The sequence below is a fragment of the Oncorhynchus clarkii genome, chromosome 5 (assembly GCF_045791955.1).
Source record: "Oncorhynchus clarkii lewisi isolate Uvic-CL-2024 chromosome 5, UVic_Ocla_1.0, whole genome shotgun sequence".
Lineage (NCBI taxonomy): Eukaryota > Metazoa > Chordata > Actinopteri > Salmoniformes > Salmonidae > Oncorhynchus > Oncorhynchus clarkii.
The window spans coordinates 33,211,778-33,238,994 of NC_092151.1; the positions used below are offsets into that span (position 1 = coordinate 33,211,778).

Genomic DNA, 27,217 nt, shown 5'->3' on the forward strand with positions numbered 1-27,217 from the left:
TCGATAAGGCTCACAGCTGTGATTTGAGCTCCAGTTCTTGCATCCAATTTCAAAGGGCAAACAAAAGCGGAAGCTCAGCATTGAATCATAGCTTCCTGAATGCCTCTATTCACCGTGGTTACTAAAAACCATATTACAGAGAACACACAAATAGTCCCTGCAATGTTGAGAAACCTACAGTGCTGTAATCAGAGATGTGCCGTGTCCTCCTGATTAAAGCAAACCTGTAATACAGAAAATAAGCTGGACTATCTTCCTAATAATAGCAGGTGATCCACGGCGGAGCCGATTACAGGCTCTCACGGCTCCGACGTAATGTTCCATCTACAGACTCCAAACGCTGTTTTTCTCTCAGAGCCTGAGCCCCATCCGGAACAAGAACAACTGTTTTGTGTAAGAGCAGGGCTTCTTACCTAGCGCTAGCTGTTAACGCCATTTTAACGTAGCGCCGCACTGCCGCTGACAAAGTAATGAGGCTTCAGAGAGCCAGAGGAGTTAAGGATGGCCGAGCGGCCGGGCGGCAGCAGATGTAGTCATCTTCTCCAGGGAGGACTCCACAGGTTGTCCTGCTTCAGTAATTACCTTTCCATGTCCTGTCTCACTCCCGCTCTGATCAACCCCACCATTGTCAGACAGACACAGCTCCGGAGGAGAGGAGAGTGGCAGAGCTTGGGGGCCGGGGATGCTGCCTCTCTCTCCCTCTCTCTCTCTCTCTCTCTCTCTCTCTCTCTCTGATGTAGAAGTAAGCATGTGCTGCCGCAGCTTGATGAGTGTTATTCTCAGGCTGTCACACAAAGGGCTCATTGCTGCAGCTGAAAGGCTCAAAGGGACTTGGGGAGCTATGAGAGTTGGCTGTAATGGAGTTTTCTGACAAGCAGGTAAATACTAAGATGGATTTGGACTCAAATGGAAAGAGTGTGTGTGTTTGTGTGTGGCTGAGCTGCCCATCAGAGCCCACCTGTCTGGATTTCAACTTCTGGCATTGTATCAGTCTGGCCATGAAGATGATAGGAGTGTGTGACTAGCCATGGAGATAGGAGCAGTGATATGATAGAGATGTCAGGAACACCGTCATGCTACATTCAACTGAGCATTTGCATTGTCCACAAGCCCATCTACTAATGCATGCTGTTTTTATAAATTTTGTGCCGGGGTCATTCAGAGAATCGCATCCATCAGGTGCCAATCAAACTCCCTGCCTTTTGGCTGCTCTCCAAACTCCTCTAAATCAATGTCACTGAAGAGAGAGCTCTCCAGAAGAGATCAGCCCCTGTGGCAGCCAGGCACACTGGATGGAGAGTGTAGTGTTGCCTGGCCTGGCCCAACTCTGCTCTGCTCTGAGCAGCATCTGCTATTTGGTTCCCCAGCTAGCGCTGCTGCTGGTGGGGCTGACTGGCTGAGAGGGTGGGTGGCGCTGGCTCACAGGGTGAGACAGCATATCACCTCGGAGTTAAAGAGAACAATTAGACCATATCAGTGGATCACAGTGTTGGCAGCAAGGCCACCGTTAGCGATGGCACCGGTAATCTGCAGTTTATCTGGCACTTAGTCGTGGCTAACCGCGCCTCCATCACCTCTCCAGCCACTTCAGAGTCAACCAGGCCGCTCTGCTCGCTCTCTCACAGCCAGAGGAAAGACTCTTTCATCCCACTGACAGAACAACCATGAGGAGAGGAACGGGAGGGAGGGAGAGAGTTAAATCATTAATGATGTCGCTTGTGTAAGCGGGGGAAAAAAAGACTGAGGTTATGTCAACATTCCGTATCAAATGATGGTCGTTAGCGGCCCACATACAGAGATGGTATGTGTGGCCTATTTGAGTTCCTTTCAGCCACTTATCCAGCATTGAAGTTTTTTTGTCGTGTCTTTTCTTTTTCTCACAGTACATGTTGGTTTGCAGATGGGATAGGGGCCTTGTCAGACAGTAAAAGCAGAGTTGAGGAGAGGAGAATAATACCTTTATTTAGGCTTCCCGGAGTCTCCCACAACAGTTGCCGTTCTGCTGTCGGATCGCATCTTGTCTCGTCATGACTGCCGGAGAAAACAATGGCCCTCATCCTGAGCTCCCAACCACCCCTACCCCCCAGTGTGGTGAGGCTCCCAACCTACCCTACCCCCCAGTGTGGTGAGGCCCCCACCCACCCCTACCCCCCAGTGTGGTGAGGCCCCCACCCACCCCTACCCCCCAGTGTGGTGAGGCTCCCAACCACCCCTACCCCCCAGTGTGGTGAGGCCCCCACCCACCCCTACCCCCCAGTGTGGTGAGGCCCCCACCCACCCCTATCCCCCAGTGTGGTGAGGCCCCCACCCACACCTACCCCCCAGTGTGGTGAGGCCCCGACCCACCCCTACCCCCCAGTGTGGTGAGGCCCCCACCCACCCCTACCCCCCAGTGTGGTGAGGCCCCCACCCACACCTACCCCCCAGTGTGGTGAGGTCACCCCCCCACCCACCCACACCCACCCCCCAGTGTGACCCCCCCACCCACACCTACCCCCCAGTGTGGTGAGGTCACCCCCCACCCACACCTACCCCCCAGTGTGGTGAGGTCACCCCCCCACCCACACCCACCCCCCAGTGTGGTGAGGTCATAGGACTTATAGTAGACAGTGCTGCTGGAAGGAAGCACAGAGAGTGGGGTTTGTAAGCATGGAGTTGTATTATACTCTCATAGAGTTGTGTTCTACTCTCATGGAGTTGTATTCTACTCTCAAGGAGTTGTATTCTACTCTCATGGAGTTGTATCCTACTCTCATGGAGTTGTATTCTACTCTCATGGAGTTGTATTCTACTCTCATGGAGTTGTATCCTACTCTCATGGAGTTGTATTCTATTCTCATGGAGTTGTATTCTACTCTCATGGAGTTGTATCCTACTCTCATGGCGTTGTATTCTACTCTCATGGAGTTGTATTCTACTCTCTTGGAGTTGTATTCTACTCTCATGGAGTTGTATCCTACTCTCATGGAGTTGTATTCTACTCTCATGGAGTTGTATCCTACTCTCATGGAGTTGTGTCCTACTCTCATGGAGTTGTATCCTACTCTCATGGAGTAGTATCTTTCTCTCATGGAGTTGTATCCTACTCTCATGGAGTAGTATCTTTCTCTCATGGAGTTGTATTCTACTCTCGGTCCCAACACTCTTGACCAGTACTATTTTTGTTGATTATTATATTGTACAGGTGTTTTTGAGGGAGGTCTAGATGTGAATAAGAGCCTCTTATGCCCAGGGTCCTTACCATAACACCCCACACTATGTCTAACTGCTCTTTGTGAGTTGACAGATGAATGGAGAGAGTCTGTTCTTGGAGTTTTGCCATGCCTCGTCAGGTGATCCTCCTCCATGGCTACCCACTGGGCACAGGAAAGAACGCTGATTCAACCAGTGTGTGCCCAGTGGGTAGGCTTACTTCCCCTGTTGGCTGGACCTTAGCCCCCCTGTCCTGTCTTCCCAGCTCCCCCTGCCACACAGTAAACACACCAGGCTGTAATATTTACTCTGACTGTTAAAACTGTGTGGACCAGATTAGCCTGTTTCTACAAACCCAGAGAAAGAGTCTCCTTGATGAATGAGTAAACACCTTCACACACACAATTTATGTTTTTAGAAAAAACATATTTTACCTTTATTTAACTAGGCAAGTCAGTTAAGAACAAATTCTTATTTTCAATGAAGGCCTAGGAACAGTGGGTTAACTGCCTGTTCAGGGGCAGAACAAAATATTTGTACCTTGTCAGCTCGGGGGTTTGAACTTGCAACCTTCCTGTTATTAGACCAATGCCCTAACCACTAGGCTACCCTGCCGCCCCCAGCAGTGCAGTCGTTCAGTTATTGATAAAGAGTGCGAGGGGGATCGTATGATATTGTCACTCAGGAGAATATGGTGGTCTGGCACTATTCTGGCCAAGCATCCTGGATTCCCCTATCTGTGGCAGACACAACACCAGAAGTCGTTTCTTGCCATTTCTCTGCTGAATCAGAGTAAAGTAGGTAAAGCACTCCAAATGAAGTTATATTTTTGGGCCTTGGGTTTATGCAACGGCAGCGTGGGTCTGTTGGGCAAGTGTTTCATCCTCACTGCTGCAGCTGCCTGCACAGGGCTGCCTCTCCTACATTCATCCTACCTCCAAACATCTCTGTGAATAATACATTTTGCGTGGAGCTTTTAAGAGGGATGTGGCGGCACAAGGATTGCGTCAATAAGAAAGCCCAAACTCCAGCGCTGGTTTATTGGCCTAGCCACTGTAATGATGGTGGACAACGTGTGAGTGATTCACCAGGAGGATGGAAGCTTTAACATGGCTCCCGTTGGTGTCGGGGCTGAGAACGAGGCTGTGAAAATCTGTGAAATTATCGCTTTTTTCCTGGACTGTTTCTCAGCAATGGCATCATTTCTGGAGTGGGCCGCTGCCAAGAGCGCAGCATGGAAGAGCCATTGTGCATAGGGTCTGAGACTGAACCCTGCTAAGGTGGCACACGGCTCCACGGCTTGTCTCCATACCAGCCTTATGCTTCTTGGAGATTTCTTTATGACATTGTTATGGCTCTAGAGAGGTCTATGGGTCAGCATTTGCTGTATGTATTTCAATGTCAGCGTGAAGTGACTGGAGAGAGGGGCGTGAGAGGGGCGTGTGGGCACTGACGTTGAGTCATCCTGGGACTGCAGGAAGGAGGATTGCATCATGGAAACTAGACGTCTGTGTAGTTCAGGGATTTCAGAGACTCTCTTTTCACTTCATCCCCCCTCTCTCCCCCACATCCTCCAACCAAATCCTCCTCGATGACGCTGGCTGGTTGAATTATGTAGGAGGGCAGTTGGGGAGAGAGATGAGAGACTCTGTGTTCCCTAGGTTCTCTCTGTTTGAGTCTGGTTCGGGGGTGTTCTTATTCGTAATGCAGGACCACCTGGTTGTGGCAGAGGCACTTTAACACAGCGCTGATGGTCTTTTGGTGCCTTAAGATCCCATCCTAGATTCCATCTCTGCCACCAACACACACAGCTCTGAAAGCACACGGCCAAGCGAGTCGTCAGTTACTGACTCACCGGTCCCCTGTGTTGAAACTAATAATCCCTGGTCTTTTGAAACTGAACAACAGCCCAATGTTTAAACACCAGTACAGACCAACAGGATCCAACCTATTGAGTGTCTCTTCACAGAACTCTTGGAGCACAGACTCGGCTTTGTAAGAATGGGCTTGTGAGCCAATGAGGATGGTTTGGGCTTGGTTTTATTATGCTCTCTGCCTCAGAGGAATGCAAAGTGGCTTTGTTCTCCATGCATGATGATGATGTAACTGTTCCATAGAGATAAACTAAACGTCAACCTTCTGTGGCTCAGTTGTACTCTCAACCATCCAGAACACACACACACACACAGAGAGAGAGAGAGAGAGAGAGAGAGAGAGAGAGAGAGAGAGAGAGAGAGAGAGAGAGAGAGAGAGAGAGAGAGAGAGAGAGAGAGAGAGAGAGAGAGAGAGAGAGAGAGAGAGAGAGAGAGAGAGAGAGAGAGAGAGAGAGAGAGAGAGAGAGAGAGAGAGAGAGAGAGAGAGAGAGAGAGAGAGAGAGAGAGAGAGAGAGAGAGAGAGATAGAAAGGAGAGTTAATAAACGAACCCAATTTCTTTTCAAGTGCAGACATTAGTCATGCAGTCAGGTCTCTGGCAGTCTTCCACTGCTGTGTGAGGTCCCGGGCCATGCTTCTAAGGAGGCTCTCCTTCCCTCCCTCCCTTCCTTCATGTCTCTGGGGGTGTGCTCCCCCCCCCCCTCCGTTTATCTCTGGGACACCCCCCACCCCACTCCCCATCCCAGCCTGCTCCCAGTCCGACTCCTGTATAGTGTCAGGCCTCCTGTTACAGAATGAGAATACTGAGAGCCACCAACATCTTCCGTCTCAGCTCCTATCACATTCTATAAAAAACATAATGCAGTTACACATCAGCTGAAGGAGAGGACTTGGTTGGTTTCTACAAAGACATCACATATACGTAGGGAGGGAGGAAGAGGGAAAGCACAAGGGAGAGTCCTGCCCGTGTGGAGGGTTTAGTATTGAACTCTGCCGGCGCCTGCCTTTGAGATGGGCCCTAATTTGCTCATTTGTATCTGTCAGTTGTGCTTTTGTGTGCCCAGCAGCGTGGGCCAATCAACTGCCTGGGACAGGCAGGCAAGGCTGAAAGCCTCTCAGAACAAGAGAACTCAAACACTTTTATTCCCCATCAAAACATGAGTCAACCTTTTGTATTGGCACAGAGGGGACCTGGACGCCTGCCACACATGTTTTGGATGCTGCCACCATTTCCACCCCACTCCCTCCCTCATCTCCAGCTTTCTTTTACACTCTCTTATCTAATCTTGCGAGCATATTTATGCGTGGTGCAGGTAGTACAAACAGTTGCTGGAGCTTGCCCTGTTTCCTTAGAGGGCATGTAAAACATGTTTCACTTTCTAGCCCAACAGGTCGGGACAAAAAGAGAGTGTGAAAGACAAAAGGAGCTGGAATGAAAGCATAGTGAGCTGCTAGTAGAGGGCTAGTAGAGCTGGGAGGAGCTGCAGGTAGTCTTAGCTGATACAGGTTCAATAGACCCAGTAGTAGCAGGGCAGAAGCACCACATATATTTATTTGATTCTTCCTGCTGTCTTTTAAGAGGAGTATGAAAGCGGTCAGCTCAGCAGTGTCACTCTGTAATCATGGTGTCAGAGACTGCAGTTGTCGTAGTAACCCCCCCCCCCCCCCTGGCTGTCCCCTCTCACACCAGCTGTGCGATTAGAGCCAGAGCCCGCCTCATCCATCTGTAATCCTGCTCTGCCCCCCCCCCCCCCCCCCCCCCCCCCCCACACACACACACACACACACACACACAGCACAATGTAACCATTTATAATAAATTAGGTTAACTAAACTAAATGGAGTCATACACTTAGGACTAAACACAGAATCGACCTGATGCAAGGCAAGGTCAGCACTCAGCAGCCATACAGTCATGTTCTTTAGTCCTCCTGCGCTGGTCTCTTCAATGAGCCCTGGTCCCCTGATGACAGCCAGAGAGAGAGAAAAAGGCTCTCTCACATCAACCTGAGGGTGGGCCTGCATGCCTGCCTGCCTGTCTCAACCTGGGCCTCTTCTCCTATCTCTGTCAGCTAGCCTGCAACCCCCCCCCCCCCCCCCTCCGCCGAAGCCCCACAATGACAGACTGGCAGCCCTAATACCACAGCCTGCTTTATCTCCCTGAATTAAAACCCAATTGGAGGATGGATTTGGGGAAGTGCTGGCTCAGGCAGAGCTTTTTTAGGAATTGGGCTGATTTTATTTTAGGAAGAAAATGTAACTATGAGGACGGAAACACTTGAACATCTTCAGTCCGAGGATTCATTCTAGAACTGATATAGATGTAGTTGGCCATTCATTAAATGGCTTTGTGTTTATTTGGGAGTGGATAGGGCTGCCCCTCCCTCCCAGCCTGTGTGCGTGTGACTGTGAGGTAGTGGCGTGTTTGCAGGAAGTGCTCGTGAAGAGAGCAGGACGCAGGGGAAGTGTTTGGCTGAGCAGACAACCTGGCTGCTGCTAGGAAGCCTGCTGATCAGGAGAGACCAAGGGGCACAAAGCCTCCCCACCATGTCCCCCTGTCACTGAGGAAGTAACTACAATACACACACACATACACACACACACACCGGCCTGTGACGTCAGTGAGACAAAGCTCTGCTGGAGAACGCTCCCAACTGGACTCGTTGTTATTCTCAACTGTCACCTACTGAGCAATCCATCAGTTTTATTTTGCTGTGCATAAAACGGAGGAATTCAGCCCCTTATGAAACATGGCAGGATGGATGAGACCTGCTCTCAATCACTGCATAATGCCTCCAGGTCTCCAGCATGGAAATTGGAGTGTCACAAACACATTTGTTTGTGGAAATCTGAGGACAAGTTCTTATTGAAGGTGCACTGAAAGCCAGCTTATGTTGTTAGCCACCTTGACAAAGTAGGTAGCAGAGGAAGAGGCATGAAGGAGAAAGGAAGAGAGAGAATGAGAGAACGGAAATAAGATTTGAGAGAAAGAGATATGCAGCGTGAGAGGGGGCGAGAGAGAGAGAGACAGTGTGAGAGAGAGAGAGACGGAGAGATGGATTCTCTAATTACACTGAATGAACTACAGAACAAAATACAAATCCTCCAACCCAAAAAGGTCTGTGGTGTTGATGGTATCCTCAATGAAATGATAAAATTTACAGACCACAAATTCCAATTGGCTATACTTAAACTCTAATGTCATCCCCAATATTTGCAACCAAGGACTGATCACCCCAATCTATAAAATTGACAAATTTGACCCCAATAAATACCATGGGATATGCATCAACAGCAACCTTGGGAAAATACTCTGCATTATCATTAACAGCAGACGCATACATTTCCTCAGTGAAAACAACGTACTGAGCAAATGTCTGATTGTCTTTTTACCAAATTACCATACGACAGACCATGTATTCACTGTGCACACCCTAATTGACAAAGAAACAAACCAAAACAAAGGCAAAGTCTTCTCATGCTTTGTTGATTTCCAAAAATCTTTTGACTCAATTTGGCATGAGGGTCTGCTATACAAATTGATGGCAAGTGGTGTTGGGGAAAAAACATACGACATTATAAAATCCATGTAGACAAACAACAAGTGTGCGGTTAAAATTGGCAAAAAACACACATTTCTTTCCACAGGGCCGTAGCATGAGACAGGGATGCAGCTTAAGCCCAACCTTCTTCAACATATATATCAACGAATTGACGAGGGCACTAGAACAGTTTTCAGCACCCGGCCTCACCCTACTAGAACTGAAGTCAAATGTCTACTGTTTGCTGATGATCTGGTGCTTCTGTCGCCAACCAAGGAGGGCCTACAGCAGCACCTAGATCTTTTGCACAGATTCTGCGAGACCTGAGGCCTGACAGCAAAAATAATAAATTATGGTTGTCCAAAAAAGGTCCAGTCGCCAGGACCACAAATACAAATTTCATCTAGATACCATTGCCATAGAGCACACAAAAAACGATGCATAGCTCGGCCTAAAGATCAGCACTACAGGTAACTTCCACAAAGTTGTGAATGAGCTGAAAGACAAGGGAAGAAGGGCCTTCTATTCCAAACAAAAGGAACATAAAATTTGACATACCAATTAGGATCTGGCTAAAAATACTTTAATCATTTATAGAACCCATTGCCCTTTATGGTTGTGAAGTCTGGGGTCCGCTCACCATCCAAGAATTCACAAAATGGGACAAACACCAAATTGAGACTCTGCATGCAGAATTCTGCAAAAATATCCCCCGTGTACAACGTAAACACCAAATAATGCATGCAGAGCAGAATTAGGCCAATACCCACTAATTAGCAAAATACAGAAAAGAGATGTTCAATTCTACAAACACCTAAAAGGAAGCGATTCCCAAACATTCCATAACAAAACCATCACCTACAAAGAGATGAACCTAGAGGAGAGTCCCCTAAGCAAGCTGGTCCTGGGGCTCTGTTCACAAACACAAACAGAACCCACAGATCCCCAGGACAGCAACACAATTAGACCCAAACAAATCATGAACAAATAAAAAAGATAATTACTTGACACATTAATGACCACTGTGACTGACTTAAACTTAAGGAAAGCTTTGACTATGTTTTTGACTCAGTGAGCATAGCCTTGCTATTGAGAAACGACGCCGTAGGCAGACCTGGCTCTCAAAAGAAGACAGGCTATGTGCACACTGCCCACAAAATGAGGTGGAAACTGAGCTGCACTTCCTAACCTCCTGCCAAATGTATGTGTTAAGGCTGTGTAAGGGAGGCGAAGTCAGGTGCAGGAGAGCAGAGTAGAGTAAACAGGCACACTTTTATTCCGTTCAACAATAGGCACAAAAAATGACTTAAGTGCCCAAAAACACGGAACATAAATTATAAAAGTATCGCGCGTGAACATACACCGCTAACAATGAACAATTACACACACAGACATGATGGGGAACAGAGGACTAAATACATGTAGTTTTATTGGGGAATGAAAACCAGGTATGTATGGAACAAGACAAAACAAATGGACATATGAAAAATGGAGCGGCGATGGCTAGAAAGCCGGTGACGTCGATCGCCGAACGCCGCCCGAACAAGGAGAGGAGCCGACTTCGGCAGAAGTCGTGACAGTATGACCATATTAGAGACACATACAGTATTTCCCTCAGATTACACAGATCCACAAAGAATTCTAAAACAAATCCAATTTTGATAAACTCCCATATAAACTGGGTGTGCCATCACAGCAGCAAGATTGGTGACCTGTTTCCACAAGAAAAAAAGGCAACCATTGAAGAACAAACAACAGTGTATATCCAACCCATATTTACAGTTGAAGTTGGAAGTTTACATACACCTCAGCCAAACACATTTAAATCCTAGTATAAATTCCCTGTTTTAGGTTAGTTAGGATCAGCACTTTATTTTAAGAACGTGAAATGTCAGAATAATAGTAGAGAAAATTATTACATTCCCAGTGGGTCAGATGTTTACATACACTCAATTAGTATTCGGTAGCATTGTCTTTAAATTGTTTAACTTGAGTCAAACGTTTCAGGTAGCCTTCCACAAGCTTCCCACAATAAGTTGGGTGAATTTTGGCCCATTCCTCCTGACAGAGCTGGTGTAACTGAGTCAGGTTTGTAGGCCTTGCTCGCACATGCTTTTTCAGTTCTGCCCACAAATTTCTATAGGATTGAGGTCAGGGTTTTATGATGGCCACTCCAATACCTTGACTTTGTTGTCCTTAAGCCATTTTGCTACAACTTTGGAAGTATGCTTGTGGCCATTGTCCATTTGGAAGACCTATTTGCGACCAAGCTTTAACTTCCTGACTGATGTCTTGAGATGTTGCTTCAGTATATTCACATAATTGTCCTGCCCCATGATGCCATCTATTTTGTGAAGTGCACCAGCCCTTCCTGCAGCAAAGCACCCCCACAACATGATGCTGCCACCCCCATGCTTCCCGTTCGGGATGGTGTTTTTCGGCTTGCAAGCCTCCCCCTTTTTCCTCCAAACATTACGATGGTCATTATGGCCAAACAGTTCTATTTTTGTTTCATCAGACCAGAGGACATTTCTCCAAAAAGTACGATCTTTGTCCCCATGTGCAGTTGCAAACCGTAGTCTGGCTTTTTTATGGCAGTTTTGGAGCAGTGGCTTCTTCCTTGCTGAGCAGCCTTTCAGGTTATGTTAATATAAGACTTGTTTTACTGTGGATATATATACTTTTGTACCAGTTTGTTTGAGCATCTTCACAAGGTCCTTCACAGTAGTTCTGGGATTGATTTGCACTTTTTGCACCAAGGTACGTTCATCTCTAGAAGACAGAATGCGTCTCCTTCCTGAGCGGTATGACGGCTGCGTGGTCCCATGGTGTTTATACTTGCGTACTATTGTTTGTACAGATGAACGTTGTACCTTCAGGCGTTTGGAAATTGCTCCCAAGGATGAACCAGACTTGTGGAGGTCTACAATTATCTTTCTGAGGTCTTGGTTGATTTCTTTTGATTTTCCCATGATGTCAAGCAAAGAGGCACTGCCTTTGAAGGTAGACCTTGAAATACATCCACAGGTTCACCTCCAATTGACTCAAATTAAGCCATGACATCATTTTCTGGAATTTTCCAAGCTGTTTAAAAGTACAGTCAACTTAGTGTATGTAAACTTCTGACCCACTGGAATTGTGATACAGTGAATTATAAGTTAAATAATCTGTCTGTAAACAATTGTTGGAAAAATGACTTGTGTCATGCGCAAAGTAGATGTCCTAACCGACTTGCCAAAACTATAATTTGTTAACAAGACATTTGTGGAGTGGTTGAAAAACGAGTTTTAATGACTCCAACCTAAGTGTATGTAAACTTCCGACTTCAACTCTATGTTTATTTATTTTCCTTTTTGTACTTTAACTATTTGCACATAATATGACATTTGAAATGTCTTTATTCTTTTGGAACTTTTGTGAGTGTAATGTTTACTGTTAATTTGTGTTGTTTATTTCACTTGTGTTTATTATCTACTTCACTTGCTTTTTAACATATATTTCCCATGCCAATAAAGTGCCTTTAATTGAATTGAGACACACACACAGAGATTAACACACACACACACACACACACACACACACACACACACACACACACACACACACAGAGATTGACACACACACACACACACAGAAATTGACACACACACACAGATAGACATACACAGAGAGACAGAGAGAGACACAGAGAGAGAGACACACGCACAGAGAGAGAGAGCGAAACACACAGAGAAAGAGACACACAGAGAGAGCAAGAGAGAGAGAGAGACAGAGAGAGACAGAGAGAGAGAGACACACACACACATAGAGAGCAAGAGAGAGAGACACACACACACACACAGAGAGAGACACACACAGAGAGAGACACACAGAGAGAGAGTGACATGGAGAGAGAGACACAGAGAGAGGGACAGAGAGAGAGGGACCAGTGAATAACATATTGGGAGTAAAGGAAGGCTCTCTCGTGAAGAACCTTTAGAGTGGGATAGCTTTCACCTGGACTTCCTGGTCAGTCTATGTCAGGGAAAGAGCAGGTGTTCATAATGTTTTGTGCACTCAGTGTCTGTCTGTCTGTCTGTCGGTCGGTCGGTCGGTCGGTCGGTCGGTCGGTCGTCCTCCAGCCCTGCAGAGCAGAGCTCAAGTTCAGCTATGATGTGAAAAGGTCAGGGTTGTGGCTCTGGGCTGCAGGCTGTGTCTCTGTCTCTGCAGACAACCAAAGGAGCCGCTCAGGCTTGAGGTTTAGGTGGGCAGGGAGAAGCATAACAAGCTGTGACTGTGCAGATTGCTGCTATATGGCCATTGAAGTAGATTAGATGGGATTGATTGTGAAATGTTCAGGCACCAAGCCATTAGATGGCTACACTCAGCTGTCCACAATTATAATGCAAGGTGTCTTTCATCACATCCAGTGTAATGTATGGGACATAATAGATCCTAAAGTTCTAGGCTTTTACTGCAAGTTAATACCGCTAGACAGTTGTGGTAATGATTAATATAACAGACTGCTCTCATTGAGTGTACATTGAAAATAATGTTGATGATGCTGATGTTGATAATGCCAAAAATACGTCTTAATGACGCTGCTTATTCTGAAACATTTTCTTCTCTTTCCTCCCTGTGTAGATTCATCAGGCCAGGTGACCTCATCTCCCCTGGGCTCTCCCACGTCCCACCGGGGCATGCACCCATCCCTGCTCAGCCCGTCCTCCATGGGGCCCTCGGGCTCCCTGCACTCTCCCATCAGCACCCTGAGTTCTCCCATGAACGGCCTGGGCTCGCCTTTCTCTGTCATCAGCTCCCCCATGGGCCCACACTCCATGTCCTCGCCCGGCATGGGCTACGGCCCCAGTGTCAGCCCCCAGGTAAGGCCTGTCACAGATCCACACAAACACATACACACACACACACTCATACCTGTATAACAAACACACACACACATCACAGATGTTACAGAGATAGGAGACAGACAGAGAGAGAGAGAGAGAGAGAGAGAGAGAGAGAGAGAGAGAGAGAGAGAGACAAAAAGAGAACGAGAGAGAATGAATGAATTAACTAATGAAAGTGTAAATCAGAGAGAGAAAAGGAGGAAGGAACCCAATAGCAAGTACACAGATGCCGGTCACACACACTTGCCTGACCAACCCGCAGACAACCGTAAATCAACTGTCCCTAGTACTGGGCCCTGTGGTGCATGGGGGGCTCTTCCATGACCCTTTCTTTTTCACAGTTTGATACTCAAGCTCTATCCCTCACTCTTCTCCCTCTCTGACCTGATCTCTTCACTCTCTCTCACCCCATTCTGCTCTCTTCCACTTTTTCTCACCCTACTTCCCTCTCTCTTCCCTGCTATTGGGTTCCTTCCTCCTTTTCTCTCTCTGATTTACACTTTCATTAGTTCATTCATTCATTCTCTCTCGTTCTCTTTTTCTCTCGTTCTCTTTTTCTCTCTCTCTCTCTCGCTGTCTGTCTCCTATCTCTCTCTCCTTCCCTCTGTCCTACCCTCTCTCTCTTCTGTTCCATCAATAAGCACCCCAGTTTCTATGGTGGTGAAAAAAAGCATAATTAAGACATCAAAGCTTCCTGTGGCCCAGTTTCCTTTCAAAGCCAAATCTAAAAACGTTTCCCCAAAATGCAGTAACAGCCTTTTTGTGTTTGCTAATAATTGTGTTAAATAGGGAGTCAGCGATGCGCTGTTGTTGGAATGGTTTTCCCTGGCTTTTGCGCTCTTAACCAAAGCGTCCCATATGTAATAGAGTTAAGTGTGGATTAAGGGCACTTTCCGAGAGAGAACCAAATTCTGCATTCTTCTTCCATTGCTAGAAAGAAAGCCCCACCTCCCCTTCCTCTCCTCCTCCGCTTCTTAATTCCTGTGCTTTCATCTGCAATGTGGACTCGATCCCGGTGGTGCCTTTTCAATATGCGGTGAATATAATGTTTGGTACAGTAGCAACGGCTACTGTTGGTTTTGCTCGGATCCGTGTCCATTTCAAGGTCTGTAAGAGAGAAGGTTTGAGTGATTTGTTCTCCGGGATGATTCAGCGCCAACATGCACTCACCTCCTCTTTCAGTCAGAGATGAACTCAATGAAACTTACAACTGGAAAATCTTGGGTAGAGGGACAGTTGCTGGTAGGTGGTGAGGGTGGAAGGTGGTAATTGGTGAGGGTTGGATCTGACTAGTAGCTGGCTGACTAGAGAGGATGGTGGCTGACTGGTAAGGGTGGTGGCTACAGTTGGTTACAGAGAGATTAGTGAGATGACTGGTAGGTGGTGAGTGTCTACAGTTAGTTAGAGAGGGCTGTTGGAGGGTTAAAGGTGGTGTGGCCCTGCGGTCACGAGGCACAGCTTCTCTGATGGAAGGTGATTTGAGTCAGACGGCAGATGCCTCATGCTCTTACCACTCGGCTGACTGGTGGTTTTCAGGTGTGGTCGGGCGGAACGAGTTTGCCACTCTCTGTGCCCTCTTGTATTTAACCTCCCAGGATCCGCAACAGGATACCCCACCTGCAATGACCTCCCACACACACATACAGTACACTGGACACACACAAACACAGGCTCACGTGCACACAATTTAGAGACTTCCCTATCTCACACACACATTCATATTCATACATACAGTGCCCAGAGGGACGTGTCATGGGAAAGGATATGAACTGCTTTTTTTGTTGTTGTCAACCATCTTGTATTCTAGCCATCAAACCACATGTAGAAGATCAGCCCGTCCTTAAGACTAGCCACATCTTACATTTATCAGTCAGTCCAACTCGCAGATCAGAACCAGAACCAGAACCAAGGCAAACTTAGTGGCTGACTGTGGCCTTGGACCTCCAGCTGAGGTCTAATTTTGTCTTTTTTAGCGACACCAGGTTTGGTATGTCTGTGTTCAGACTGACATTAATGATCCGGCTTTTTGCACCGCAAATGGTTTAAGATTCAAATATCGTCTGCATTGTTCCAAGGGAGAACATTCCTCTCTTAGGCGAAACTGATACCTTTTCTTTCTTTCTCTCCATGTCTTTCTTTCTTTCAGTGTTTTTTCTCTATTATTACAGTCTTTTCAGGAATTATACCCCCTTTCTGGAATGTTCTGGGAGACATTTCTTGGGGAGGTAGGTTGGGGGGAGCAAAAGACCACAGTCTTGCCCGTAAGAAATTGTCCAGTCCTGTTCTGAGTTTGGGCCTCTGACGCTCCAGCCTTCACTCTATCACAGCCACCACAGATTACCCAGGACTGGAACCCATTTTACACTTCCAATGACAATAGACAATGCTGTCTGGCTGTCATTTCTGTGGAAAGGGATCCTCTGTCCTCAGTTAGAGCTGAAACCAGTGGCAGATACCGAGTGCTTTTCCGTTTCATTTGGAGAATCAAATACTCCTGTTTCTATCTGTCCAACCTCCAATGTTCCACTCCAAAAAGACTGGGACGTACAGGCCCACAACTCTTAACACAAAGCCTGTTGTGTGTATTTCTGGAGCTGAGGCCATACTAATGCAAAAAAAGGTGTAAATGTTTTACAAGAAATAGAATGCTCTTTATAACGTATAAATGTGCCTGCGGTGATGTCATGCACCCGTTTTGGTACATCTTGTTTAGGTAAGGGTCGCTAGGAGACTGGGGAAAAACACACTGCTATAATATAGTATATATGGAGTGGGGGAGAGCAGAGTGGACTGCAGCCCCTTCCTGTGTGGGAGTAATAAAGCTCCACTCCACTGTGCTGGTCTTTGATGAGAGCTGGTGTAGGCACCAGCCACGCTCTATGACATCATGGGGACATGGTCCTAATGGGCACACAATGGAGCCATGAGGAGAGTCCCAGGAGAGCAGTTACCATCACCCATGCTACGTCAATCACACCAAATGGGCAGGCCAATATGTTTTTACCCAAAGTCATCTCTAGGTAGCAATTACCTGAGCTGTTCTGCTTCTCGCCATGCACTTACAGGGTAATGGCACCTACGTATGTAGTTTACATGCAGTCCTTATCCATATCTTACCCAATTACTGGTCCAGAGTTGCAGAGTCACATAGCACAGGGATTGAGTTGAACCCCTAAACCAGATTCAGTGTACATGCATGGTAATGCGTCTACCTCCTGTGTCCATATGTGCCTCAGTGAAGGCCAGCTGTGTTTGAGGGAGGCTACTCTGAGGGGAAGAAACGACAACACCGGGGTTTGATTTCACACACTGGCCCCGAGGCCCCTCTAACTGAAATGCCTCTGGGGACCACACATTTATTTTAAACCTACCCATAAGGCCGCTGAGGGCTTCATTTGCATCTGGTGGCATGGTCTTTACAACATAAAACGGCAAAGACAGTCTGACCCTACGCGCACATACACACACACACACACACAACTCAAAATGAGCCACTACAGCACCCACAACACACACATACACTACTCCACATACCTTAAATGGTTCTTAAAGTGAATGCTTATATGTACCTAAAATAAACATATATAAGCTGCTCTTCAAAACCATTAAACCAGACCAAATTTAAAGAACTGTGGTCTGTAACTAGGAGTGGGTGGAATAGGAGACTAGGATACAGGAGTCTACTAGGAGACTAGGATACAGGAGTCAACTAGGAGACTAGGATACAGGAGTCAAGCTCTGGCTTTGTCTCAGACTGTTTCATACAGGATCTAATGAAGAACATGTCTGTGTTTATTATTTCACATTCATAATTGAGCCTGGGGTTTGTGGGAAGAGAGAAAACAAATCAAGCAGCAAATCGAGCTTCCAACAGATTGTTTTCAGCAACGATGTGTCCAAACTAGGGCTGTGGCAGTCATTACATTTTGTCAGACGTTTATTGTCATGCAAATAACAAACACGTTTAGCATCTCCTGGCTTTCACCCTAGTCTACAAGCCGCTGATGCAGACCATTGGAACATATGCGTTTTAAAAAGCCTAATAAATCCATTTAATATAGCCTACACCATCACAATAAAGCCATTATTTATTTTAGACAAGTCTAAATAAACATGATATGAAGAAAATGTAGCCTATTTCAGAATAACAGAATAGCACACTCTGAGTTGTCCTTATGTTAGGTCCTGATCTGGCTATGTCAAATGGCTGTGGGCTAAACTAGTTCATTTAGCAGATTAAATGTGCTTAGAATTCCATAGCATTATTTTATAGTATGAAGAATACAATTGAACATAGCTGAGTAAAATAGAAAGGATATGTTCTCCAAACGATTTCTGAAGGAGTGTGTAACGGCTCTCGTTGGCAGAATGAGTAGACCAAGGCGAAGCGTGGAAAGTGTTCATGATTTTTATTTTCAAAAGAACACTCAAACAAAATAACCAAAGTGAAAACGAAAGCGCACAGTTCTGTCAGGTACAGACACGAAACAGAAAACAAGATCCCACAAAACCCAAAAGGAAAATTACAACTTATATGTGATCCCTAATCAGAGACAACGATAGACAGCTGCCTCTGATTGGGAAACACACATGGCCAAAAACCCGAGTCACACCCTGACCTAACCAAACATAGAGAATAATAAGGATCTCTAAGGTCAGGGCGTGACAGAGTGCACATTCACATTCTGTGTTGAGTGGTTAACAAAGAATCAGGTCTTCCTATATGCTTCATTTAGAGTCATTTATGCAACCTCAGGTGTGATACAAACTTTAGGCTTTATGTTTTGATTTTTAATACATTGTAAGGCTGCATGATGCGACTCTAATGATGATTTGAAAAAGGTTGCATGAAAGCCATGAGCTCTGCTCTGTTTCTTCACCCGTCATCAGTCTCTCATTCACAATTTGACATGCACTTGATAATATTCTCACCCATCAGACTATTCTTCATTTAATCTGCTCTTTACATATAGCCTATGGGTGGAATTATTTTTTATTTAAAATGCACTCGAATAGCGAATGGAGGTTATGTGCGGTTATGTTTTTAATGTGCAATCATAGGCAGCACACCCATAAGGATAGAGGAAGCTAAACTTTCCCTAAAGTAAATTAAATAGACAAAATTATATATCTTAATTTGCTTACTCCTGTCTATAAAGAAATACATGAAATAATTTTAAAAAGGCTACTAAGGCATCATTTGGCCACAGAGGATCATTAGCTCCTTTAGAAATAATAAGTTGTTTTGATCTTTTTGTACAGTCGAAAGGAAAAACAGTGTACGCAATTTGGGCAGATTATTGCTGAGTTGCGACTGTGTGTCTGAGAGGCCAAGCCAGGCATATCGCAATATTTCAAAATACATTCGTGGGAAAACAGTTTGGAAAGCAAATGGTTATTGCTGTAAAGAGAAGACAATGAAAAGACAAATTCTCAACTTAATTGAGCGAACAACAGTATAGCCTATCTTATTGGCACCACTGGGGAGCATCAGAAATATCCCTGGTGAGTGTGCACTGTACATATTCACTATTTATCATTGTTGGTTGGGTCAGTGCTACTTAAAAGTTAGTTTTTTTACAATAATTTCCTCCTCCAGTTTAGATGGATGTCAAATTGTATGTCTTCCGTTCTTGTAGGTCTAGTATATGGACATCGTAGTTTTTATTGATCTGTTTGTCAGTGTCAGCAGAGTAGGCTACCGTTATTTGGCGTATTAAAAAAGATTCTGCTAATGTCTCCAGTCGTATAAAGTGTAGTAGAATTGCATGAAATGTGTTTATGAAAGGCCACGTTTTTCCCATACAAAGAAAGAAGAACCGTAGCTGATGTAGCCCAGGCCTACTCTACGCTATACGCGCTCAGTCATGCATTGAACAGTATTTTTTTGCAAACAATGATTGAGTTATATTATTAGCCTAAATGATGACTATCCAATCTATTCATCATCACATTAGAAATAGTAGGCCGTCTTACGTATGTCTGCAAATGCGATGATGCATGGAATGCTTTATTATGTAGGTGCATTTTTATGGTGAAAAGGATCTTGTCCAAACTTGGAACTCACACGCAGCCTGTGTTTACTATGTTTGAAAGTGGATTCATGTGTTTGCTTTTCAGAATTGAGCAAAAAATATAGCAGCACGAGAAAGCTGGGATCCTCTTTTATTTAAATAGTGGCCAGTCAAAACTATTTTTTTTTCACGTGATTGCACAATGACTAAGCTTATAAAAACATGTTTCACTAGGCTCTGTAGGCTATGTGCTCTGTAGGCTATCTTCTCTGTGGGCCATGTGCTCTGTAGACTATGTGCTCTGTAGGTTATGTGCTCTGTAGGCTATCTTCTCTGTGGGCCATGTGCTCTGTAAACTATGTGCTTTGTAGGCTATGTGCTCTGTAGGCTATGTGCTCTGTAGGCTATCTTCTCTGTGGGCCATGTGCTCTGTAGACTATGTGCTCTGTAAACTATGTGCTTTGTAGGCTATGTGCTCTGTAGGCTATGTGCTCTGTAGGCTATGTGCTCTGTAGGCTATGTGCTCTCTAACCTGTTCCTAGGCCTATAGGCTATGTTTGGAGTGTATTTGGCCACTTTAGTTGTGATACAAACCTTATCAAAACATATAGGTCTATGGGCTAGGCTACATAATGTGTGCGACTATGATTTGAAAAAGTTTTAAAAAAAATAAAAAACCGCGTGTGCTGTTCCTTGCCTTACTGAACAAGCTGGGCATCATTCACAAGTGATAATACATCATTCACAAGTGACAGGCTAATATTGTCACCCATCAGACTATTCTTAATTTAATCTGGTCTTTACATATACTAAATAATATATGTGTTAAATTTGATTTGATTTAGAATGGACCATTATCATACACCTGTTGGAACAGGGGCAGGACAAAAAATACATGTCATCTATCCACTTAAATAGCGAATGGAGGACACTTTTCCCACTGTTCATTTTCATGCCAGCCAGGTAGGCTATACTCCTGTTGTAAAGCGAGCAATGTGCTTAATATAGGAAAGTTGAGAAATAAATACACTAAATGACCTAAAGTATGTGGACACCTGCTTGTTGAACATCTCATTCCAAAATCATGGGCATTAATATGGAGTTGGTCCCCCCTTTTTTCCTTTAACAGCCTTCACTCTTCTGGGAAGGCTTTCCACTAGATGTTGGAACATTGCTGCAGGGACTTGCTTCCATTCAGCCACAAGCATTAGTGTGTTTGGCCACTGATGTTGGGCGATTAGGCCTGGCTCACAGTTGGCAAATCATCCCAAAGGTGTTCGATGGGGTTGAGGTCAGGCCTCTGTGCAGGCCATTCAAGTTCTTGCACACCAATCTCGGCAAACTATTTCTGTATGGACCTCGCTTTGTGCACGGGGGCATTGTTATGCTGAAACAGGAAAGGGCCTTCCCCAAACTGTTACCACAAAGTTAGAAGCACAGAATCGTCTAAAATGTCACTGTATGCTGTAGCCTTAAAATTTCCCTTCAATGGAACTAAGGGGTCTAGCCCGAACCATGAACAACAGCCCCAGACCATTATTCCTCAGCCACCAAACTTTACAGTATGGCAATGTGCATTGGGGCAGGTAGCATTGTCCTGGCATCCGGCAAACCCAGATTTGTCTGTCGGACTGCCAGATGAAGAAGCTTGATTCATTACTCCAGAGAATGCGTTTCCACTGCTCCAGAGTCCAATGGCAGCAAGCTTTACACCACTCCAGCCAACACTTGGAATATCGCAAAGTGATTTCCATGCAGCCTTGTGTGGCTGCATGGAATCTCATTTCATGAAGCTCCCAACAAACAGTTCTTGTGCTGATGTTGCTTCCATAGGCAGTTGGAATTCAGTAGTGAATGTAGCACCCGAGCACAGACAAATTTTACGTGTAATGTGCTTCAACATTTGGCTGTCCCGTTCTGTGAGCTTGTCTGGCCTAACACTTCGCGGCTGAGCCGTTGTTGCTCTTAGACGTTTCCACTTCACAATAACAACACTAACAGTTGACCAGGGAATCTCTATCAGGGCAGAAATTTGATGAACTCACTTGTTGGAAAGGTGGCATCCTATGACGGTCCCACATTGTAAGTCAATGAGCTCTTCAGGAAGGCCATTCTACTATGGAGATTGCATGGCTGTGTGCTTGTTTGTATACACATGTCAGCAACAGGTGTGGCTGAAATAGCCGAATCCCCAAAATTTGAAGGGGTGTCCACATACTTTTGTGTATATAGTGTATAGTAGTCCTAGCCCATAGAAGCTGATGGGATCATCCTCTTTTAAATAGAGGCCATCAAAACTTTTCTCACGAAATTGCTTAGCCTATAGAAAGGTTGCGCAACATGCTTTTGCATTGATGTCAGAGTGATTAGAGGGACAATAGATCACTGAGTACCAGGCCATTAGTGACTGGCAGTTCACAAGTTGGTGGGCTACTAATGACCATCAGCAGCATCAGAGCACAGTTTTGGAGAAGCCTAATTACCGTGACTAAACGGTCATGTGGAATTTGACTGCGGTCATGACTCGTGTACGCTGGTGTGGCAGTAATACAGTCACCATAACAGCCCTAGTCCAGACTAGGGCTTTTAACCCTGAACATCTTGTTTAGTCATACATAGTATCTCTACAGTCGATGGAGGAAAACATTTGACCCATTTCAAGAAACTAGGCTTATGCTTATATTTTTAATAAAAATAAATATTTTTTGTTGCAGAAATGCCGTCTGGAACATGTGAGCTTTCATGTGCCTTAATAACAAACGTGTATGCCGTCTGTAAATACGAATACAATTGTTAAAGTACAAGCCTAGTTGGTTTAGCCACCTAAAAAAACAATAACCATCCCGCTACCCATGATTGGCTGAGATAATGGATGGGCTGGACATGCCGTGAGATGAGTTCAGATTGGTCTGCCATGTAGCGTGCTTCTATAACATGAGCTGCTCAGTATGTATGTATAATCATGTCTACTGCTGCTTTTTTTTAAAGATATCATGAACTGAAAAGTTTGCTACTGCTCTCAACATTGCTACCCTGAAGTTAATAGCGCTATCGACAAAGCTCAGTGGGAAAAAGTTGTGATGGACTACTTTCTGGAGGAGGATTGTGCCATACTGACTCTCTCTGACTCTGAAAATGAATCAGATAATGAGGAAAACCCTGATTTAGGTAAAAACATTTTAATTGAACCAGACGTTGCAGCATCTTCTGATGAAGATGTTACAACGCACTATACACACATGTACACATGGATTTTGTACTGTATATAGGTGGTTGTGGTAGAGTAGGGGCCTGAGGGCACACGGTCTGTGAAAGTATTGCAATGTTTTTTAAATTGTATAAACTGCCTTAATTTTGCTGGACCGTGTGGAAGAGTAGCTGCTGCCTCCTTGGCAGATACAAATACAAGCAGAGAGATGATTGCCAAATGCAGACAGTCCAAAAAGATAACACACAGAATGCTGTTGTATAAAACACCTGTCTCCGGAATACATCTTCAAACTAAGGGTAACCATGGCATCCATGACAGAGAGGGAGAAGCGTTCATCCATGTATACGGGTAAGAGTCTAGCTACATTTTCAGATATTGTACGTTTCTAATTTTGCCAGAAAGTTGTTTTCATTGCAAGTTAAAGCTTACTGTTAGCTAGCATAATGTTAGCTAGCTAGCTAACATTTAATCTAGTTGGTTAGCTTTAGCTACCTGCAGATTAATGCATGGTAGTATTGCCGCGTTCAAAACTACTGGAAAATCTGAAAAATACGAGGTCAAATCAGGACGTCAGTGATCTTCAGGTCGGAAAGTCTGAGCTCTAGAAAGAGGCCCGAGTTCCCGAGTACGATTTCCAAGTTGGATGAGCATTCGGAGCTCGTTTTTTTTTTAGAGTTCCCAGTTGTTTTGACCGCTCGAAAGTCTGAGATTTCCGAGGTCCCAGTTGTTTTGAAAACAGCATTACAGTTGGGATTATGGTTCATTGTTTAGCTAGCTAGCTACATGTCTAAAGAAAATATTCCAAACTGCAAGTAACCATTTCACTGTATCATTTACACCTTCTGTATCCTGTGCATGTGGCAAATAAACATATATTTGATTTGACACAGTGTGTGTTTACCAGAGACTGTAATGCGAAGAACAACATGACCTGCACCAAAGTCAGATTAGGATATAGGCCAAGGACTAGATAAAGTATATTTTTACTACAACTTTTTACTACTACTTTCAATCTTTGGTTGTTTACTACACTGTGAATCCCTAAAGAGATCGGTGGCTTAAGAACAACTCTGAACGATGCTGAATGGGCGTAGACAAAGAAGAGCTCTCCAATATGTGTACCAAAACATTCACAGGCCATTTTCTCAAAAGTGGGTTGGTTACAAGTTTATCAACTTTCAAAGCAGAATTGCTTTCCCATTTTTTCCTCAACTGCAGTGTATGTTATACCATTTTCTAGCTTGGAGTCTCTACTTTTATCCAATGTAAAAAATATTTAAAAAACACCATTTCAAATGTTGCTACGTTGGACCGAATCCAGGTGGTGTATCACAAATATAGAAGCAATGATAAATTGGACTGAGGGACCAACTGAATCATCAGAGGACTGTCCATCAATTCAACTTTATTGGTTTAATTTCATTCTAGGATTAGCAGTTATTTCAAACACATTACTTGTTATTGCATTAGCTGAGGAAACACTGAATAGCACCGGATTCCTTTGTGAGTTGTCATGACAGTATTCATCGCTTTGTAGAAGCGTTGGTTTGATGCTAATTCAATATGACACTGGCGCAAGATCATTCCATCCATATTTCCCTTGATGCCTACAGTACAGTTCTCAGATTGACCTTGTGGAAAGTATTGTCTGCTCCGGACCAATTTAATTCCATCGCACAACTCCCAATTATCCTCCTGACCTTGTAAATTGTTCCAGTGAAGTTGGAGGCCATTTTGTTATGCAAGCCTGAAGGCCCTTGGAAATTGGCATATCTTCATCATATGTGACTTCTATGCTGAACGGTTAACCAGGCTCTTTAGTTTGGAAATGTGAAAACAGTCAGTGTCAACTGCATCTGACTCTAGCTCTCTCCCTCATATCATTTTCTCATCAGTCAGTGATTGTCAGGGACTGGGCTTTGGTTTATCATATCTAACAAGCAGGTCCAAGAAATAAACACGTCGCTTCATAATGTCGCTATTATGTGGTTTATAATTTGATTGTTATTCAAGATTATGCTGTTTTTTATTGGTTCATGATTAAGATTGAAATTATTTTGTGATTGAAGTATCATTTGGTTGATTATTATGCCGTAAATATGTTATAAATAAGCGCCTGGGTTGGTTGCCAATATGTTATTATTATGTTTATGTTACCTAATCATTGACTGATGATAGGGTTGTGAACATCGTGTGATCAGAGAGAGAGAGAATGGCAGGCAGAGAGGGAAAGGCAGGCAGACAGAGAAAGGCAGGCAGAGAGAGCAAGGGAGAGAGAGAAATGGAGAGACGGAGAGAGAGAGAGAGGCAGGCAGAGAGAGAAGGAGAGCGAGGCAGGCAGAAGCAGATAAAGAGAGGGTAAGGCAGAGAGAGAGGCATGCAGCGGAAGAGAGAGAGAGATCCGGAAAGAGAGAGATGCGGAGGGAGAAAGAGGCAGGCAGAGAGAGTGAGGCGGAAAGAGAGAGAGAGGCAGGCAGGGAGAGATGGAGAGAGAGGCAGGCAGAGAGAGAGAGGCAGGCAGAGAGAGGGGGAAAGAGGCAGGCAGAGAGAGATGGAGAGAGAGGCAGGCAAAGAGAGATGAGAGAGAGGCAGGCAGAGAGAGAGAGAGAGAGGCAGGCAGAGAGAGAGGGAAAGAGGCAGGCAGATAGAGATGGAGAGAGAGGCGGAAAGAGGGAGAGGGAGACATTTTATTTGATTAGGATCTATTTTTGTCCTCATTTGAACTAATCTTCCAAGAGTCCTTAAACAGTCAAATACAATTTATAATACGATCACATTTTCATACTGTTACAAACAGACATAATACTCTTGTAACAGTTTTCGTTGGTGGAAGAAGGAGTAAACCAAAACGCAGCGTGGTAAGTGTTCATGTTGTAAATTTAATGAAAACTGAACACTAAACAAAATAACAATGAGGAATAACAAGAACGAAACAGTTCTGTCAGGTGATACACACAAAACAGAAAACAACTACCCACAACTCAAGGACAAAACCAGGCTGCCTAAGTGTGGTTCTCAATCAGAGACAACGATTGACAGCTGCCTCTGATTGGGAACCATACCAGGCCAAACACATAGAAATACAAACATAGAACAAAACATAGAATACCCACCCACATCACACCCTGACCAAACTAAAAATAGAAACCTACAAAGCAATCTACAGTCAGGGCGTGACAACTCTGACATATTGACCAGATAAATACTCAACAGTCTAATAACATAGATTGATTCCTTAGTCCACACAACCTTCTTATTTATTATATTTAAATGGTTCTAAAGTATTGTTGGAATTTATATATTGTAAGGTTTTTGGTTTGCTCAGATAAATGATTCAATTTCTTAGTTGCTCTAAATCGAAAAGTTATTTTGCCTATTTATTCCTAGTATTTACTGAATGTCTGTCTCTTACCAACTGAATACTGTTGTGAATACAGTTTGGCCGTTTTAAATGGTGTACATTATGAAATAAAATAAGCATGTTTTTTTCAATTATCTTGTTGATTGATGACCAACCAAGAACATTGAGATTGACTACAGCAGAAAAACCACATCTCCACCTTAAAACAATCATTGCTGCTTTGTTCTGTTCAATCTGCAGCATCCTAATTGATGCATTTACCCAGACCACAGAACAGTAGTTCACCTGACTCCCAAGTAATGCTTGGGTTATTTGCTTAATAATCTTTCCCAGTAAATATTTAGCTATCCTTCTGATCTAGCATGCTGTTAAAAATATTGTTTTTACATAGATTATTTATTTGAGACGACCATGATAAGCAGTTGTCAAGCTGCACTCCTAGTAGTTTGGTTTCTCTAGTAGTTTGGTTTCTGCCACTTCCTCAATTTGTACTCCCCCATACTTAATTGTATCCCATGCTGTGTCGGCCTTTTCCTGGTGGAACAGACCAACATAACCTTGGTTTTCTTGGTGTTCAAAACAAGTTTGTTCCAGCAAACCCACTCCCTGATATTTCCTAGATCTACTTGTAGTGCTTGCTGTACCTGTTGAACTGATTGTCTGGCTGTATAAATTGTAGTATCATCTGTAAATATATTAGCTTGAGTTTCAGATAAAGCATAAGGAAGGTTGTTGGTAAATATTGAGTAAAGACGTTGCCCAAGGCAGCTGCTCTGCGCTATTCCACAGTTTAAAGCATGAGGGGAAGAAAATGACCCATTGATATAGGATGACTGTTTCCTGTCAGTTAGATATGACTGTACCCAATTCAATGTTACCTTCTTAAACCCATAATGCGTTAATTTTGTCAAAATGATTTCATGATCCACTAAATCAAATGCATTGAGCCAATGGTCAGTCATGTCCACCAATGCAGTGGTAGTGGAATGGATTTTGCGATAATCATGCTGATTGACTGTAATCAGATCGTTCTTTTCCATGTACTCCCATATTTGTCGGCTCACAATATTCTCCAATATCTTACTGAGTGAAGGGAGCAGACTGATTGGTCGACTACTGGGAGGAGTAATTGTTTTGTT

At 44.4% G+C, this 27,217-nt stretch overlaps 1 protein-coding gene across 4 annotated transcripts in view; it reads left to right on the plus strand.

The window, feature by feature from the left end:
• The window catches only part of LOC139408672 (retinoic acid receptor RXR-alpha-A), a 158,492-nt gene that overhangs the window by 81,286 nt on the left and 49,989 nt on the right, over positions 1-27,217 (plus strand). For all 4 annotated transcript variants that reach the window (XM_071152856.1, XM_071152858.1, XM_071152859.1 and 1 more), the window contains exon 3: positions 13,230-13,468. In XM_071152856.1, the coding sequence (XP_071008957.1) occupies positions 13,230-13,468 (239 nt within the window). The remainder of the gene's footprint in view (positions 1-13,229; positions 13,469-27,217) is intronic.